The following is a 19,037-nucleotide window of genomic DNA, read 5'->3' as shown; positions in this document are numbered from 1 at the left end:
GAACGGCTGAGAAAATAGGCAGACGCGAGCCGCCTCGAGTGTTACTAACACAAGGTTAGGTATGCGAATGCTACGTCACCATGCGTCGTGGAGGTAGTATCGCAACACAACGCGGCTGACACAGCACGCGTGATGCAATGTTTTCCTCTAGGGGAAAGGAGATTTTTACAGTCGCGGCCCTCGTCGTTAGCTACGTAAGAATCTACTTCCGTGCCCAAAAAATAGATTATTCTTTTCGCAGAACTAACCAGGGCCTGTGTTCAGCTGGGAGTTGTAGGAAAAGGAGGAACCGGGCGTAAGAAACAGTAGGAAGCACTGGCACTGTCGTGACCGACGTGTCGGTTGACCTTACCGCAATGAACAAGCCTCAAACTTGCTCCTAGCTTTGCACAAGTGTCTGATGAAAGCGTGAATTCGGTGTGGCCGGGACTCTCAAACCGTTCATTGATTCTGTGTAAGAGGCTTCGGCGTTTTTTTTTCTCCAACACCTCAAGGATGAACGCAGACCGCGTCCAACGTGTGACATCAGATGCGTTTACATGCGGGGAAGGTGTTCCTCATAGAATTATATCTTCGCCGAGTCGCTTTGGGGGGAATGCTTTCGTATGTGGAAGGCGAAGGTCTGCTTCGAACTGGGCAACCGATACAGCGCGTATGTTCCTTGAAGTCTACTAAATCCGAGGTATCCGCATGTGGTCACGACGAAAACGGTCTTCCCGCGAAGCATATGGTATGCCTTTGAACACCATGGAAAACAGTTCGGCAGTGCGTGGCCTCGACATGAGGACCACCCATGTTGATTGTTGCTAAGGAAGATACTGTCATAACGCATACTGCGCGAGGCTGAATGAGTTCTGTCACACAGTCAAACCAGTGGTCCAGACGTGGTAACTGGAGAGACGCCGTTGTATTCGGAAATTGTCTCGATGCACATATCTGCACGTCCACGTGTTTAGCAGGTTTCTTTGTATCTCTTGGGTGAGTCCAGGCACCGGGGCACCAGCAGTTGTTCTGTTTGGGTTGCGCCCCTCTCAACGACGGTTTAACATGCCAAGATTGGAGTGCTATGACTGTCTTCGTTAATGCTGCTCACTGTATGGGAAGTTTCGTGGAGGGCTACACGTTCCAGTGCTAATCCACTCTTCCCTCTCGGTCACAGTCCTTTAGGCGAAACCTCTTGCTGACAACACGAGAATATGCCGCGAATTTTGGTGTTTTTGCCGATGTTCGTGTGCGGCCGATAAATCGTCTGTGGTGATTCTTCCAAGAAGGTGTGCGATTTTGAAAGTTAGTTGTACGCTCACGGGAAGTTTCTTGTCCTGATCAATAGTAAATCGCACACGTGTTCCGGAAACATTATGCTATATCTCCAGTCTCTGGGTCTAGCGACTAGAGCTCCTCTTGTTCTGTATCCTCGTACTTGCACCGCAGAGGAAGGCGTACCAGCTTTTTACAGGGCACCAGCAGAGTGATCTTGAACTCTGTGAGAAACACATTTATGGTGCGTTGAGTCGTGGCGGGTCTCTCTATGTCTTCTTTATTTCAACTGGAGGGACTTGTATCATGAGAGGTTTAAATCCCCTACCTTACAGACCATCTTGAGTGCCGCTGATGGGAGCAGCAAGAAACGCCTGTAGTTCTTTCCCATTCTGGCCCCGTTTCCGTTCTACATCTGGCTGCGGTCGTCTAGAAAGCTCTTCGCTTCGTCGAGAGCGGTGGGCTGATGACGTCTGCACCACCAACTATTCCGTTGAGAATAGATGTTCGAAGACCTTGCATCATGGGTCATTTTGCCGGGGAGTCTTGCTGCTTCTAAGTAAGATAACGTGTGCTGCAGCAAGGGTCAACTCGAACGAACCCAGAATTGTTTTGTGACTTGCATTGCAGGTTCGTTGATGGGACTGGGACGTTGCTGCTTTTTTCTTTCAGGATTAGATGTTCCGTTCTGAAACTGCGACATTGTTGTGAATTGTGAAATTTGCATGCCGTCTTCAGTTTTTTCAAGTCTTTGTGAATGACAGCCGGCAGCCAGTATACAACCATATATGTAATTTTGCTGGTGAATAGGTGTCCGATTGACCTAAATTACGCTCCGGCGTATCAGGTAACGGCCGTAGTGGCAGAGGGACGTTTCCGAGTTTACCATTCTTCCGCAATACCTTCCTCAAACAGTTTGAGTACGAAGCCACTTTGTTTGTAAATAACCTATAATACGCAGGTATGCTCTTGTTTATGCCCTCATTGGTGGAAGATTGATACCGCGTGTGGGTCGTATTGGAGACTCGATCACATGGGTAAATGTGCGCACAGTATTTCGCAGAAACACGAGACTCACCCGGGTGAGGGGGAATGTGGGGACGGTCGCCACGGAAAATGTGACAGAAGGTGCCTGATAAGTGGTTTGGACCTGCAGGTGTTGCCTGTGAACCTTATTCTTGAGCAGTGCTGGTATAGACATTTCCAGATGTCAGAGAGGAACTGCCGTGCTCACATATTGATGTAGCACATCCTAGCAGGTTGATGCATAAACTTTTTGTGGCACTTGGCTTCCGCGACTTTTCAATCGGGGGATTTTCTCTGGATGAGAAGCCCTATGTATTACGATGTCGATGCGCCAGCTGAAACGGAGGGGCATCTGTGCATCAGCTGTTCTTAAAAGCACTCCGGATGACGCGTGCTCCAGACGCCTAGAAACATCACGCATCTTCTTACATCTTATGCGGTGGGCCGCACAGTCTAATTGTTCCTCCGTGATACTATCACCTTGACGTCACGGTTGCTCTCGTTGTTTCGTGTCGCTTCGTGCACAGTTAACGAAGAAACTTATGACACGCTGATGGCATGCGACCGTGTTCTTTTGTGATGTATTTGCAACACAGTGGAACGACGTCTTCGGCTACCTGAGAATGATACGGGTTGCGAATTCCGGAGCAAAATATGCACCCAGTCGTCCTGCTGTAGTGCAATCCCCTCCCCTTTCGTTCGAAGCTCGTTCCTATTCCTGCGAAGATGACAGAACCAAAAGATGTTCCCGCCTGCCCTTCTACGTCGGAATTTACGTCTGGCCTCGGTAACTGGTATCTGCGCTTGAAAGCCTACCGACGCCGTTCAGGTCATCACCAGGTGGTGGCGCCGAGGGAGCAGCTGACACAACAGGTCCCAACACATCAGGGTGTGCCAGGGCCATGGAACTCACTCTCAAGTGCAATGCTTACGGCAACGTCTCGGCTGCCTTGGCGAATACAGAGCCGGAGGAGGCTACCGCGAGACCACAAAACGAATAGTATTCCTGACATTGCTTGCAAGCAGCTCATGCACAACCCGGTTGCAGAGAGACACACAGAGAACCCGAGAGACTCTCTCTCGCTTTCTTCAGCACTGCCGTCATCATCGTCCTTCCTGGGCGTAGGTTCACCAACGCATGTGCGTACCGCGATAGAAGGTGTAGCGGGCGGCAACCGCCACTCTTCCTCGAGCGGCAAGACAGTGCATGGACTGAGGATGTCATGTGGAGGAGACGTTGAAGAAAATTTGAAGGATTGCAAATGCAGCGAAAGCGATAATGTCAGAACATCGCTATTCACTTCTCAGCTTGTCGGAGGGCTGGCGTCGCCACCGGAGAGAGTAAGCAATCGTGCCGGACCTGTTACTAGTGATGAAACATTGCATCCGACGTTAGACTCTCGCAGCGTTTCAGAGGCGCATCATTCTTCCAGTGGGACCTGTTCAGTTTCCGACAAGCGAACAGGCAACTCGATTCAGGGCACAGCCGTGTGCGGGAAGAATCACAGTGCTTCCGCGGAATCAGCGGCAGAACTGCGGTCTCTAAAATCGTCTAGGAGGACCAGGTCACGGCCACATGTGCGCCCCAAATTCAGGGCGGCGCATACGACCGTTACCGGGTGCTCCTGTGCTAACTACAACAGTGGCATCCCTTCATTCGTCACCCTGAAGAAACATTCGTATTCGGATAGACGGAGCAGCAGTACTGCAACAGTGTCAGACGGGGAGAAAGAACACAGTAGCAGATTCAAAAAGCATGAAAGAAGCATGCTTTGTTCTCAGCCGGTTCACCCATGTGACCAGTCTGAAAGTACGGCGCTCAAAGATGAGGGGCAAATCCGTGTGAAACAAGAGGGAAGGAACCTGTCATGCGACGGCAATGAAAACAATGCAGCCACAGGAGCACTTGGCAAGCTAAGGCGAGACTCAGCGGTTGTCGCATTGACAGGAGGAAATCCACACCTAAACCACTCAGTGCGGAGTTTCTCCACTCCGGCAGCTTCACCTAACCTTCGTCCACTTGCAGAAGGTAAAACGTCATGGTGGACGGGACTTTCAAGTTTTACCGAGAGGCTTCGAGGCAGTGGAAAGGGAAAAGAGCGAAACACTCAATCGGTGCAGCTCGTGAACGAGATGACGGGTATTCCACAATGCGACGTCAACGCACTACCGCAGCTATGCCGAGCTCATATTCACGTTGCCGAGTTCATGAACGACGAGCTTCGAGGAGCACTTGCTCACCATCCAATGCAGGACGAGGTGAGAACGAACCCCAACCGAAACAGAGACTGAAGCATAGAAGCTACGCCTACACAGGCGTATACAGACAAGTATGGGTGCTCTTTACGAGCACTTGCCATGCGTGAATGACTTCAGTCGACGTTTCGGTAGACGGTATCGTTGTGCGAGTTGTCTTGCGCCACATACATTTCCATTCTGCAGCCATCAGATTTTGGGAATGGAATGTGATGTAAAGGTAAACTGCGGCCCCATGATTACGTTCTGACACCGTCTGCATAGGCACTACATCTTCGATGGCGGAGTGAAGCAACTCGCCCTCTACTTGTCCATGCGAGCCTGGATGTCACCTGCGACGATATCAGTGGATCCGTCGCTGGTTGTGGTTCTTCTGTGAAGGTAAGGAGCCAACACCGGAGTTTCTAAGAATGTATATGGATGTTCGCTGACTTGTCTACTGTTACGGCGGAACGACAGTTAGTCCTGGACGATGTAGACACCCGATGTCCATCTTCTCACCTGCCGTTGAGAGTTAATCTTTTTCCTCGACATATACCGATGGTGGAATTCGACGTCCTCTTGCGTATGATGCGCGTTGTGTCCCACTTGTTTCATCAGGTCTACGACATTGCTCTCAGCGTTACGGAAACATTCGCAGCGTTGCGCCTGAAGTGTCCAGAAGGATGGATCACAGCGGAGTGTGTCGATGCATCTGCCTGGAACCGATGCTGCGTTTGCCGCAGTCGCAACTTCTGTCGCTTGTGGACGCGCGATGTGGTTCGAGATGTTGATGCACAAGAATCACAAAACATCTGGACAAGCAGCGTGACGGGCGGATGTTCTGGAACCGACCATCAACGACACTACGGACTCTTACAATCGTGCAGTTGCCTTGCACCATTGAGCATCGAAGATCCTTCTGCTCGGTCGCTTTCCGTTTCCGCTCCGAATGAACATGAATGTGTATGCATGGGAGGAGATGTATATTTGGATAAGGAACGGTCTCCGTCCAGCGCCTTGGTCTCGGGTGGAAGCGATCACCGGAGCAGTATGGACATGAACCTCAAGCACGGGCCAGGAACGTCATGCGGAATGCAGCTCTCTGAAACACCAATGATACCGAGAGGGAGTAGCACCGGGTGCGGTGACGGTGTATTCGGCTCAATCCTTGGACGGATGAAGAGCCAGAGCACCAACAGCAAAGACGTGTCGGTCACCAGACTGCGTCCTGTGTCGCGAACAACCGGAAAGAGAGGTGTTACACGGCTTAAGAGTTATTTGGGGATAAACAGCGCTGGGACTACGTGTCGGAAGAGAGACAGAAAAGATGTGGAGGACCGAGAGAGAAACGGTGCCTCATGGAAACGTGAATCGTGCCTTTTACGATGTGCAAGCAACGCGACATCGACCCAGGGGACCTATAGCAGAGAGCCGACACAGCGATGGTACTTCCGCGTTTGTCGCCGACGGTGCCAACCAGCTCTTCTGTGTATGGACAAAAGTAGCCGCGAGCAGACATCTGGGGCTGACAGGTCGAACATCAGTCAATTTGCCACGTGGGGTGCTGCATGCTGTGCCCAGGATAGTGAGCTACAGGGTACGGGGAAACGGAGGCTTTACCGCCATAACGAGAGACGACATATGTGTACGACAGGGGATCGGGTTTGCAGTGAGCGTGAAGCTTGTACAGGTCGTGGGCAGGACGCCTGTCTTCATGGAGCCTGCCGCCTTGTTAGTGAGGATGTTGTGCAAATTTGGGCAAGAACGGAAGAAGGTTGGAATCGCACGGACGACGAGGCGTACCCGGCTTCGAAAGGACAGGTAGCATTGTGGAGAAATGACGGTGATGCATATGGTTGCGAAACACGAGGGCATTCGGCCAGCCTTGTGACCCCTGGAGCGTTGTCTCTGTATGCGGTCAGGTCACTCTTACGTGCAGGCAGCGGGAGACACCGAACGCAGTGCAGTAACGATCGGCTTAATGACATGCAAAATGCGAACGCAATTCAAGAGAGGAAACTGGAAATCAGCTGTCGTGTTCACGAGGCTTCACGGCGCAGCTCGAAGTTTGATGCGCTAGGCAGGAATTCGAAAAAGTCACATGTAGAAGAGAGACATAAACATCCCGTTTTTGGAAGGAGGGCGCCTAGAGGACACTGCAGTGAAAGCAGTGTGATGCGGGGGCCACGCATGACGGAAACATCCCCTTCACGGAGAACAGACAAGGGAACCGATAGTTACTATCAAGTGCATCCGTCAGAAGATGTAGACTCCAGTAGTGGTGGCCAAGAGGAGCGGCTGAGAGAGCAACGAACGTCAGAGACGGGGTTCGATACAGATGACCGAGCAGCAGATCGGCCGTCCTGCCTTGCAGCCGTGGATATGCTGTCGCAAGATTCCAGAACGGACACACGCCTGTCGCCTAGGTTCGAAATTAGCAACCGAGCGGAGGTGCCGCGTCTCCTCCGACAGCGGTGGCTTTTGTATCGCGTCTGTGGACGCAGCGTCGTTGCAGTAGGGTGAGTGCCCGTTATTTTCGGTTGAGCGTGGGAAGGTGTACTAACATATCGATGCAGGTTGTGGGTTGTGAGGTAAAACAAACTTGTATCCGACAGCATCACACACTGGATACGCAAATAACATGACGCAAGTTGCGTGTGGAAGAGTGTGGTCAAAGCAGCGCATTGCATTAAGTTCGTTCTTTGATCCCCCTGGTTGTCGCGCAACGTGTCAAAAACCTGATCAGGTACAAGCCAGTGTATGGTTCACAAGCACGGGGATTAGGGGTCACAGCTGTGCCTTTTTCCAGGAATGCAATTTCAGAATGAAATAGTCATTCAGAGAAGATGTTTAATTTGAGAATTCGGTGGTTGGTTCTAAATGCAGGTAACCATGTGGAAAATTGTCGACGGTAGTCGTTATTTGCCGCAGGTTGTGTATGGCCGCATGATTTCAGGTCGTCGATCTCCCCGTTTTCGCCGACGGTAGGTGTTCTGTACCCAGGACAGGTGATCCCGGTTTTTGACGCGGCCTTGGCAGCTAGATTTTGCTTCCGAGATACGTTTCAGCATCCACAGAATGGCCAACGTGAGCGTTGCTGCGGCTGCTGTCGCTTTCGTAAGCAGCCCGGTGCGGACGATACAGATCAAAGAAATAAGCAAAGTTACCAAAAAATCAAGCACTGCCAATCTCGGCATCGGCTGCTGGGTCATATCGATCACAGAGGTTCGTCGAGGATAGTAATGAGACAGACATCAGACTCCAGTACAGACACAGTGCTGACAGATAGATCGGATGTGCAGTCTCGGGACACGCACACGCGCGTAACTCCGCAGGAGGCGTCCCGTTTCTGCAGGGCATGCTTCCGGGAACGTCGCTCTACATCTGTTGACGCTTTGGGAATGAGGGTACGGGGGCGACTCAGCGAACCAGGAGATTGTCGAAAGAGATCGTTGCGCAATACTTTTTCCTGCAAGACTCGACTCATGCCGTGCTCTGGTGGGCTAGCGATGTCTTGCCTTCATCGAGCGAGTTCAGAAGGACCAGCGCAGAATCCACAGCAATATGAAACGCCGAACAGCAGACACACCGGCAGGTGGGGTGGCGGGTTTGTTGCCTGTAAGGACTGTGGAACGCCGTGTGGTCCAGGTGCCTGCCACCGGTGTGCCCGTCTATCTGAGAGCCTAAACGGCCGACTGAGGGGATCTCGCCAAGAAATTCACTACAGAGCTGTCAGTGCGGATTCTGCATCAGAGGCAAGACGCAAGAGTGGACGGGAAAGCTGTCACGGTCAGCAGTGGCACCCCAGTCGCCGAAAAGGAAACCTATCCAGGTCAACGTACTGCGTTAGAGATGTGGGAAACTGCCTAGAGGGCTGCACGTCCTGTCGACTGATTGTAGTTCGACTGAGGACAACCAGTGGTTGGGTTGGCCTGCGAAGGCTTGGTCGTGATGGAAGAGAGAAAGAAATTCAGTTGGAAAAGGTGGATGAGGCGGAAGAGACATTCAATACGCCGCAGTTGTACCAAGTCATCGGTACGTTGCCCAAACGCGCTCACTGATGCACTCCGTTGACTGTTGAAATTGACGAGCGTCCAGTTACTTCCAGTGTCAGGAATACAAGCAAGAGTGCTGTTTATTTTGAAATGTCGACAGGATTGTCGTGGTATCCATGAGAGTGCACACGTGGTCGTGCATGTGTTGTACAGTGAGAGAATGGTGGAATCCGCTGTTCACTCAACTGTACGAGAGCAACTCTCCAGTTTATCAGGCATCACAGAGGAAGGTGGGAGTGTCGCTGGAGAAACACAGTCACAACAGCAGGCATCACTGGATGACCGAATTGCCATATCTCGGTTAAGAATAGACATATATAGATTTGCACAGCTTTATCAAATAACCGAACTCAAAGCGAAAAAACTTGTGTGTCTTCTCGCATCTGCTCAGCCGACGGATATCTTCTTAATGTTCGCCAGGGGCTCGAAATCGAAGGACCGGTGGTTCGCACGTTGCCACCTGCTACACAGGTGGAGGTGTTTGAACGGCGAATTAACAAAGAAGGACTAATGCGTCTCAAGTGAGTCCCATTTGCTTAGGTAACGTGGGTAGAGCCCATACTGGGGAGCTGCTGGGGAGTTCCACGCTTGCAGTCGTTACTAGTCATCGCACGCATTGCTTTTAGAAGTGTGGTCTGATATTTCAATTCCGCGTCAGTTTCATGTCCGTCCTATTTTGCTGTTCTGGTAGATTAGCAGACGGCTGGATAAGTGAGCGCCGGAGAGGTCCGATCGTGCCCGCACGTACACTTCCAGGCAACCCGGCGGTGCGCTTCGCAACCAGTTTACTTGGAGCGGGAACGCTCACCTCACGTGCGTCGGGAGTGTTAAGCTCTGGCACAGATACAGGAATTCGGAAGTGCAAGATAACAACGTCAGGAGGCGGCTGTCTCTTCGCTGTACGTGTTCGCGATACTCGTCAACTCGTTCAGACACGGCAACTGCTTTCGGCGATTGCCGCCCTCCGCACGTCCTCCCATGACCCGCGTGACAGAAACAACATCCGAATGAGAAAGGCCGACGTGAATATACTCTCTTGTTCGTCAGATGTTCCCCCGTCGCCTTTCGTGTCTCTTTCGTGCTGGCCTTTCATGCCTGCAGCATCGTATGCTGCTGACAGTCTGAATTCATGCGACTGGTGCGACAAGGTCCGACGTCTGTCCGGACAGGCAGTTCACCATTTCGAAGGGGCGCTTCTAGAGAAAAAAGAATGCCAAGCTCAATGTGATCATCTGTCGGAAGACCAGATTTCGTGTAGCTGTGAAGGGACTGCGAGCACGGAAGGCTTCCGAGTCACACCGCAGGTATCAAGTTCAAGGGAGTTTCAGGTGTATTCTCCACCGGAAGCAGCCGCCTCAACTGTCCGCGCGGCAGGTACCAGAAATCATTTCGAAGACACTACTACTGTGCAGCGGGGCAGAAGATGTGGCAAAGAATGCAAATCTGGGCGTGGCGCATGTGACCATTGCAAACGCGGTTTCACAGGGATGCCTCTTTCCCCTGTTTACAGTAGAAATAAACTCTCCGAAGACAACAGAATACATGCGGGAGGTGTAGCAGGAGCTGGGAGTAGTGCAGCGGCGCGTGATGACGCGAATACACAGTCCGCTGTGGACGGTTTCACGCACACCGGTCAGATGGAAGTCAGCCACGTTAGAAATGCCGGCGTTTGGAGCAGTCACCAGGGTGTTGGGTGTTCGGCCAAGTGGGAGGCCCGTAGCACCATCTCCAACGACGGCCACCCTCATCCAGAACATTCGTCTGCCACAACCGCAGATGTGTTCAGCAACAACGGCAAGATCGGCCCTCTCCTAGCTATTGAATCAACGAAGTCGCACACCGGTGCATGTGCCAAACCGTGCCTCCTGTACGACAACATCATGGAAATGCCCGACGCCAACACAAGGTCGACAGACGATTCTGTGGCGTGGCAGTGCTGCCGATCCACCCATCCTGACTGTTACAACGCCACATTCTGCGCAGCGCGTGCGCCAATGCCTATGCGGACATCGCTACAATATGTAACAGAACGTGGACACGCACAGAAATCCGAAGGGCTGTCGTTTGGAGATGTTACCACAGTCAGGTGCTTTCAAGGTCCACGAGAGGAAGAAGGAGAGACGGATACAGTCCATAGATCAAATATCGAGTGTACATTTTGTGTGACGGACGAACCGTGCGATACATCATTCCGGGGAGTGCCACTCGCAGTGGCGGGAGGCTTACCGGGAGCACCTAACTCGACCGGCGTACACCGGTCAACGGGAGACAGTCACTACCAGGCGAAACAAAAGAGAGCTCCAGCGGTGAACACGACACTGCGAACTGAAAAATCGGGCTTACTGACCTCAGCGGGTTCGACGTCAGCACGAACTAGCGGAGTCAGGAGGGTGTTAACTGCTGATTCATCGTTTCCACAGATGAACCAAGACGCTGTGTATCAGGGAATCTGGATCTTACACCAGAAGCCGGTTCATCAGGGAGAAGGCTTGAGTCAATCACACCCGATTTGTTCGTCAGTGAGGGCCGTTAAGTCAGAGATAGTACACTCGCCGGAGGAACAGGTGCGACAGGGTGGCAAGGTTAAGAGGCAAGACGCTTCTCGCCATATGCGTGGAGGAAGTCCTCAAAATGAAAACAGAGTTGTGGAGAGAAAAGCACTGCGGGAGGGGGGCGGGACTGTAGATGAGACGAGGTTTCATTCGTGTACTGATGACGACAATGACTCGAGCGAGCAGGCGCCATCTCGGCGAAGCATACGCCCGCTACGTTGTAACAATAAACGAGACAAGCTATGTATGCAAATACGGGGTTCCGAGATTCTCCCTTCATCAGAAGGCGGCATACTCAGACGGAAGTTGAACATTACTGGAAGAAGAACCTCCGGACCCGTCTCAAGTACGGCTTCATCCTCCCTCACACGCGTACTGCGGATGTTGTTTACGCCCTTGTCCGTCGGTGCATTTTCGGGTCAAAGTAACGCGGTGGTGCGTGTAGGTGCCTGCGGCAGCGTATTCCAGCAAGTTGAGATGAAACAGTTTCCCTTGAAAGACCTTGTAGCGCATCGTACCCCCCGAGAGCCGACGAACATGGCACTGTCCGAAAGGCATGTCCGGTCGGAGAGCCACGTTGTGTGTAAGTCTGATTCTAAGAAGAAAGAATCATATCGACACGTAGCAGAAACCAGTGCAAGGACACCGTCTCCCGCAACATGTCACATTGTTGTAAGGAAGGATGGGGAACACGTCGGTGAGCCCTGTCGTGAAAATCATTTTGTCAGAGGAAGCTTGCTCGCGTCCGCGCTATCTGACATCTTCGATGCGAGCTGTGAAGCGTCCGACGTAGACGTTTCTCTACAGCCCCTGTCAGTAGTTTCTCCGGCCGGAGATATGGAAGGAAGAGGTGTGGCTGGATGCATTCAGCGGCTCTTTCTGTCTGGCGTCACAGAATATCCTTCAAGACAAGTACGGACGAACCCAAATAGGCGCCCCGACATGTCGAATCAGCCCGTGACAACGGAGGTGGAACAGAGGCTGTTCGGTTCTACCGGTCTGGCAATGGACCATCCCGTCTCATCAGTTTCTGCCGAAGTCTTGTTCCATCAGGATACGCCTGCTGCAGGATCACATGCCGTATCCAAGAGCAAGAGGAACAGTGGCATACTTGTCAGTCGAGAAGGCAGCCTTCTCTGCTGCGATGAGAAAATTTTCGACAGATCTGTCGGCATATCGACTTCCCGTGGAAGAATGCTCCAGAGTTGCGTGTCACACGGGGCACAGCCTTTGTCTCCACGAGGACGTATGGGGCAAGGATCGCGTTCTGAAGGCCCGATCGTTGAGACAGACGAAGAGACTGACGATGAGAATGAGCGATTCGCTGCTACCGAGATTGGGGATGAGGGGCGGGCGTCGCACTCTTTTAGCGAACTCGTATGGAAGGAATGCGCCACGGCGCGGTGGCTGGCGGATGTTGATGAGGAAGGACGAAATAGCGTGGTAGCGAGTAATTCTCCGGATCTTGGTTCACCTCGTTCGTCTTCTGCATGGAGAAGTTCATTTCTGGATACGTGCAATCAGAAAAATGTTGTGCGGAGGAACAACACGGAAACACAGAGAGTTGGAGGCCGGCTTCAACTGGGCACTCTACGGGGAAACCAAGAGAGCGAACGGATAGGAGACTTGAGCGGCACGGAGGACCACTGCAGCAGCAGTGATGAGAGAACCACCGCATCACGCAGATGCCTCGATGAAAACGTGCGATGCCGGTGGCTGCGTTGCAGGGACACTGGGGTCAGTTGCTGTATCAGCCACCTATTGGTTTTTCTAGGTGTCTGCCACAAGCATATTGACCAGTTTCGACACGGGTCCCAGTCAGTTTTGTTTTCCTTCGGAGCAATTGCGGCAGGTCAATAAGCAAACCTGACCCGATGCTTGTTTTTGTATGACCATCCACGGCAGTGTTCCAACCGAGCCTGGATGTGGTGGTCGAATGTGTGCGCATGTGCACACCCACGCATAACCGAATTAGATGCTGTGTATGTGAAAAATCATTATTCCGATGTCCCACGGGTAGCTTGGTTGACCTCGCGAATAAAGTCAGTGGTCGAAGTTCACAGCAGCATAGTCCCTGTTGCGGCTTTCGTCGGCACTGACAGAGGATAGAGCAGTGCTCCGGTGAAGTAAAAAAAACCGTGAAGCCATATGTCCAAACGGATATCCGCGAAGCCAGGGGATGGTGAAGGATCCGTGGGATATTGATTCATATACGTTTCACATCCATCTGTCGGAGTGATGCTTGCTGTTATTTTCAGAAAATGATGCGCCACGCTTCACACACGCTCTGCGTCAGAGCCGCTCCGGAATGTAGCGCCCCTCCCGAGCCAGTGGTTACGGTTAGTAGGCGCGTTTGCTGCTGCGACTACAGTGAGAACCCATCACGCTTTGCTGGTAACTGTGAGCGGCATGCCGGAGAAGCTGTTTGCGACTGTTTACCTTGCAGACGATGTGGAGGGTTTCCCGCACCATCAAGCGGATGTAGAGGAGGAACCAGTCAGATTGGATGGGGTCATTGTAGCAGGTGCTACGCTTGCGGTGGTCGCGCGCCTGAGCAAGCAATTTCCTTATCTTGGGAGGCGTTGACATCGGTACGACTACTCACAGAGATCGCCTCGGCACTTCCTCATTATCCGTCGCATGGGCATTTCCTGGAAGAGGAGCAAATTTTGCTGTTGGATTGGCAGTATCAACTTGGGCAACGACGCATGGAGTCCGGTGTACCCCCCTGCGTGCAGCATGGGGATGCGACGAGAAGTTTGACTTCACCGAAAAGGGATGTCAGTCATGACGGTCACCAAGGAAACAGCGGAACAAACGCAGATGAAGCCGGCCAAGGGGCCATGGCAGGCCGAGGAAAGTGCGAGTGGAGCCGCACCACCGGTGCCAACGTAGGGTCGTCGTCATGTGTGGTTGATGCGTGTTTGGCGTCTGCGGGTAGACATCAGGCGGCGAGCATGCGTCCGTTTGCACGAGATGGATTCGGCGAGTCTACTGCGGAGAACAGACCCCGTCGGGACGGCGGACTGCCACGTTCTCTTGGATCTCTGGCGACCAAGCTCGGTGTCTACAAGGAATTACTTCAGCCCGGCGACAGTCATTACGACTTCTGCGTAGTCGCGGTGAGTCTCTTCTAGTGTTAGTAAGTCAAAGGGGAAAAGGGGATACACCTACAGAAGGCACTGCCAGTCGGATGATTTTGGACTAGATATGTGAATGGAGTTCGCCTGCTGTGCTCGTCCTATTCGTTCAAGGAGTGGTTTGTGGAGATGCAAACTATGCACGAGTCATACGCAACGCACCAGCTAGTCAGGGCATGAGTCACGCTGCCCTGGTATTTTCCAGTAACGGTTTGTACACTGTGAGCATGTTCTGTTGTCACACCGGTTATTCTTTGTTCCCGAGTAAGACTCCTAGCTGATTGCATTTCCGGCCTCTCTTTGTTAGCTGCTTTCCTCTGTCGCGTCTCACCGCGATCCTGCCTGGGTGCCGCCAAACGTGGGAAGCGCATTTTCGCCCTCGCCGACGAAATCAGCCCCGCTAACAAACGCAACAATGCCAGGACCATTGCCCGCGTATGGAGCAGGGAGCATTCAGTCATCGTCGCTGAATATGAACAAGTGCGGAGCCTTTGTCTTCCACCCACCGCCAATTATTAAGGTATGCGCCCCAAATCGGCAGCTACGCTTCTAGAGTGGCACGTTTACGTAGACAGCGTCGCAAGGCGGACGTGAATCCTTGAAAAATGTGGGCAGACGGGGGAAGCCGTAATGCTTTATACTGTCATGGTTTGGTGAATTTTACATGAGATAGTGGCGTTTTATGACGAAAATCAACAGCTCGCCTTTCTCCTTCACAAATTCTTCGTACCGTAATCCTTTGCCATTGGATACGTTACTACATTGCTCATTTGCGTTGCTATGGGTTTGCAGATACGTCAAATAGAACGTCTGCACAATCCGCTGTTGCTGCAGCGTTACCTTCACGAACGAGAGTCCATGCTACTTCTTAAAGGAAGTCGCGGCTGTGCCAGCGTTGAAGACATCATAGGCAACCCCATTTTGCGAGTTCACCCCGACCACGCCGGCATGGTGGGGAAACGATTCGTGCTGGATGACGAGTCACCGTTTGGGCTAGAAATGAAACACCGGTTGTGGATGCCTGTGGCGCGTATTCGACTTTAAAGGGCGGTCTGTCATTTCCGATGCTAGTGGATGCCCGTGTTTCGGTGCACTAGTCACCTTGTAAAACCACACTGCTTCGACTCGGGGACTGCACCCGTATACTGTTTACGAACGAGTGACATGGAAAAACGATGTCCTGTCCCAAGGTGTGACTGGTGTGCTTACGCCTGGTTACTGGGGCTCCTTACTAATTCAACAGTGTCGACCTAAGCTGCGTGGTACTGTATGTTTTGTGCAGGCGTGTTTGAATGAGTTCTTCCTTTTCCATGGATGCAAAGCTGATCGCGCGGAACTTATCGCCGTCTCAGGGTTCGACTTCCGCCGAGGCGGAGAGAACCGTGGTGAGCTGTCTTGCGGCAGAGGCAGGAATATGTTTGTGAGGGCAAACGTGCGAAGCGGTGAAGTGGTGGATGAGCACGAACCCGGCGGACATACGTGCTGCTTCGCCTATTGTGTCGCTTTGATCTTAATTCACCTCCTCAAGAATCGAATCCCCAGAGCACGGACAAAAGCAGTTCGGAAAGCCGAGGTTTATCATGTCGGTCCAGTTGCGGAAGATCTCTCTGCCACATGCAAATAGCTGTGTTCTAGGAGCGGGGTCTGTTATGAAGTGCCAAAAGGCGGCTTTCATGAGAGCATGTTGTCGCCCGTATCGTCCCCTGTGTAGTGAAACCGCCCGAAGATACCTGAGTTTTTTTGAGTCGTTCCCCGGTTTCTGCGATGGCTGTGGCACTGTCACACAGGCAAGTTATTCGGCGTGGGCACGTATTTCTCGCCGCTCGCTAGCAAGGCGGATCTCTACACTCGTCCCATAAGGGAGCCGTCCACTACCGCGCCTGCCGGAGTCAGGGCTGGTAGCGTTGCGTCGAGCTCCACAGCAGTCCGGGCTCCATCGTCAAACCAGGTGCAATCAGGTGCTGCAAAGGTTGACGGATCTGGATCGCGTGGCACTTTTTCAAACAGCAAAAATAACTTCACAAGCGTCTTCAAACGGGGGGCACGTACATCCACGTCTCACTGTTCGGGAAGGCAGACGGAAGCTCAGCCAAGGGAGGAACGCCGGGGAAGCAAGAGCAGGGTTCGTAGGCTACTTGCCTTTGCATCATACGGATTATGGGAAGGTAATAATGGTGGGAATGGACACAACGAGGTTGAATCTCCCTTATCCGGGACTCGTGCCCCGCTCACTTCCGGCGATTGTGGTGAGACGCGGGGGGAGTGCCTGGCATGCACGAGGTCCTTCGCCTCTGTTGCCCGTATCCCTCGCGCCCGATCTTACTGCTGTCGCGGCCTCCCAGGGAGCTCCATGATTAATTTTCCAGACGAGTTTCAAAATGGAGAAGATGACAATAAGCTGGAAGAGGATGATAGGGACTTCCGAGAAGCTCAGCGGCAACCCAGCAGTGAAAACGGGATCAGTCAGAGAGGAGAGGATACGGATGGTGCGAGTGCAAATCCCAAAACAGCAATTCGAACACTAGTACTCAGTCGAGTTTGCCTTGGTGAAGTCTACAAGGCTACTCGAGCTATGCCAGAGGCACGTATGCCCCCACCCATGCCCGGGGTCAGCATGGATGCGTTCAGGGGACCATGCCATCCAGTGGTAGGAAGCGGGAATGCCGGGGGAGGAACGAGTGGAACCGCAAGTTCAACTAGTAAAGGTGGCATCGATGCGCTCGTGTGCAACCCGACCTTCTCAGAGCCACAGTTGATCCACTATGACTCAGGTATGGTAGATGAGAGAGTGGCGTTGCGTTTTTGTTAGCAGACAGTGACAGTGAGACAAAATGGACGACAGCTGCCCCTTTGGGTGAGGTCAACCAGTCCAAAAGGGACAGCTGGCGTTTTTCCAGGTTCAAGTTTGTCGTAGGAATTGGAACCGGGATGTACAATCAAACACGAAGTTGTTCGTGCAACAAAGTGGCTTTCACGAGGACGTTTGAAGGACCGCACCGGCTGTGGCCTCCGTGTGTTCAACGGTGTCTGCCGTCACATTTCCGCCCGTGGAACGGTGTCTTGCCCATCTATGGCAGAAATGAGTGACGTGGTCTTAGGGCACAAGTCGCTCGCCGTATGCAAAGTCTTTCATCCTTTTGTCTCGCGGATGTGCTGGAAAGCGGAAGCAAATGTGGACTCATTCTAAAGACACAAAGCCGCGCTTGATTTCGTTGATCTGCCGCTTGTGTTGTGCGTTCGGCAGTGATGGCGGAAAACAGAACGAGAGGCGGCGTTGTCGACAGCATCGAGTTCGTCGTCTTTGAGCGTGGTCAGGCCCTGCCTTTGTACTGCATCACGTATACTCACGACCCTTCTTGCTGCTGTGCATCCTGCTACCGGTATGATTGAGGTGTAATTTCTCTAAAGTCCGAGGGGACCGTGCTGACTCCCATACATACCCCAGAAGGGGCGTTGTGCGAAAGTTGGTTCACGTCGTACGACGCCGTTCTGCTTGATCGTTTTTCTTCGTGTCTGATCGTTCGACGAGTCGATTGGCATTATGAGTGCTGAGATTGTGTCGGCACGTTGCGATGTGTCTGTTAATGTGGATGGAGTACCAAAGACGATACCGTTAGTGCCTTGGTGTTATTTATTCATTTCCTGCTTCGAAGCGACTATGCTACCGGCTTTGCACTCAACCGTGTGGTGGGCGTTTTCGAAGAATCTGTTGACCACAAACCTCTGTACTTCATTTGGCTGTTATTTCGCAGATGTGTTAATTTTGTGAATCTGCATGATGCGACCACTCTCCTCGTTGATTGGCTGGAAGTGTCGTTCGTGGGCCCTAATCGACTAGATATCGGTAAGGGCCGCCTCTTGGATGAAACTTCAGATCTGGGACGCGTCCAAAGTACTTTCGTCCGTACACAGCAATAGCCTAGGTACATACTGGTTATTATTGCACTAGCAACGATATTGTTTGTGTACTTCCTCACGAATTCGTAGTTTTGCAAGTCTTATCGAGGTCCATACGGAAGAAGGACTCGCGAATTGTGTGTCTGATGTTGACGGGCCATGGTACACACCAGCGCTGGAAATAGATGACTTCAGGACACAAATGTTACTTCTGCGCACGGGGTGGCGGGTTGACCCGACACTCACACAGTTAAATAGAACAGTGTTGAACGGTGGGTTCGTTTCAATGCCCAAGACAGAGCGCTGGATTGGATACCCAGGGAACTGCCCTCCCATTAATAAAACTCATAATAAAAGGCACCAGGCATGCAATACCAATCATAAAACCACTGAAGCTAGACTTCCTGTTACACAATATAAAATGGGATTCCTATGTTTTATAACACGCGGAAGGTTTCTAGTTGCCCGCAGAAGGATAATTTCATGATGCTGATCGTGACAACTGGGAATCAGCTGACGACTACCATATTCGTTGAGGCTTTTATCCCATGAAGTACCTTTGACGTTGTTTAGTAACAAGCCGCGCCATCGAGAGCATGACGCGTTTTACTGTCTTGAGGGTTTTCACAGGGGGTCGGTCTCGAGAGCATGTGCTAGTGATATGTGCCACACAGACATTGTACCGAGTGATATGAGCAACTTTGTGGAAGACTACAGACGGGTGGAAGTTGACGGATATCTTATTTAGTACAGCATATGTTACGTGTCGAATCAAAACGAACGTTCATAAAGTCTTCACCTTTATTTAATGTTGTCGTGCATCCTGTCTACGGGCTACTGCATTAGGAAAGGAAACACATCATTGGTGCGTG

At 52.0% G+C, this 19,037-nt stretch overlaps 2 protein-coding genes across 2 annotated transcripts; both read left to right on the top strand.

The window, feature by feature from the left end:
- Positions 1–3,009: 3,009 nt before the first annotated feature.
- Positions 3,010–8,208, top strand: TGME49_202025 (hypothetical protein; the record flags this gene model as incomplete). Its single annotated transcript, XM_018779181.1, has 5 exons — positions 3,010–4,542; positions 4,804–4,920; positions 5,140–7,040; positions 7,478–7,505; positions 8,170–8,208. The coding sequence occupies 5 exons, from the start codon at positions 3,010–3,012 to the stop codon at positions 8,206–8,208; spliced, it is 3,618 nt and encodes a 1,205-aa protein (XP_018637427.1).
- Positions 8,209–9,238: 1,030 nt separating this feature from the next.
- Positions 9,239–18,429, top strand: TGME49_202030 (hypothetical protein; the record flags this gene model as incomplete). Its single annotated transcript, XM_018779182.1, has 5 exons — positions 9,239–12,865; positions 13,387–14,250; positions 15,551–15,653; positions 16,056–17,039; positions 17,513–18,429. 5 exons carry the CDS (start codon positions 9,239–9,241, stop codon positions 17,656–17,658), a joined length of 5,724 nt encoding a protein of 1,907 aa, XP_018637426.1. The 3' UTR covers positions 17,659–18,429.
- Positions 18,430–19,037: the final 608 nt, after the last annotated feature.

Source organism: Toxoplasma gondii, chromosome VIIa, assembly GCF_000006565.2.
Source record: "Toxoplasma gondii ME49 chromosome VIIa, whole genome shotgun sequence".
Classification (NCBI taxonomy): domain Eukaryota; phylum Apicomplexa; class Conoidasida; order Eucoccidiorida; family Sarcocystidae; genus Toxoplasma; species Toxoplasma gondii.
Note: the sequence above shows the minus strand (reverse complement) of the source record. Positions and strands in the feature narration are given on the sequence as shown.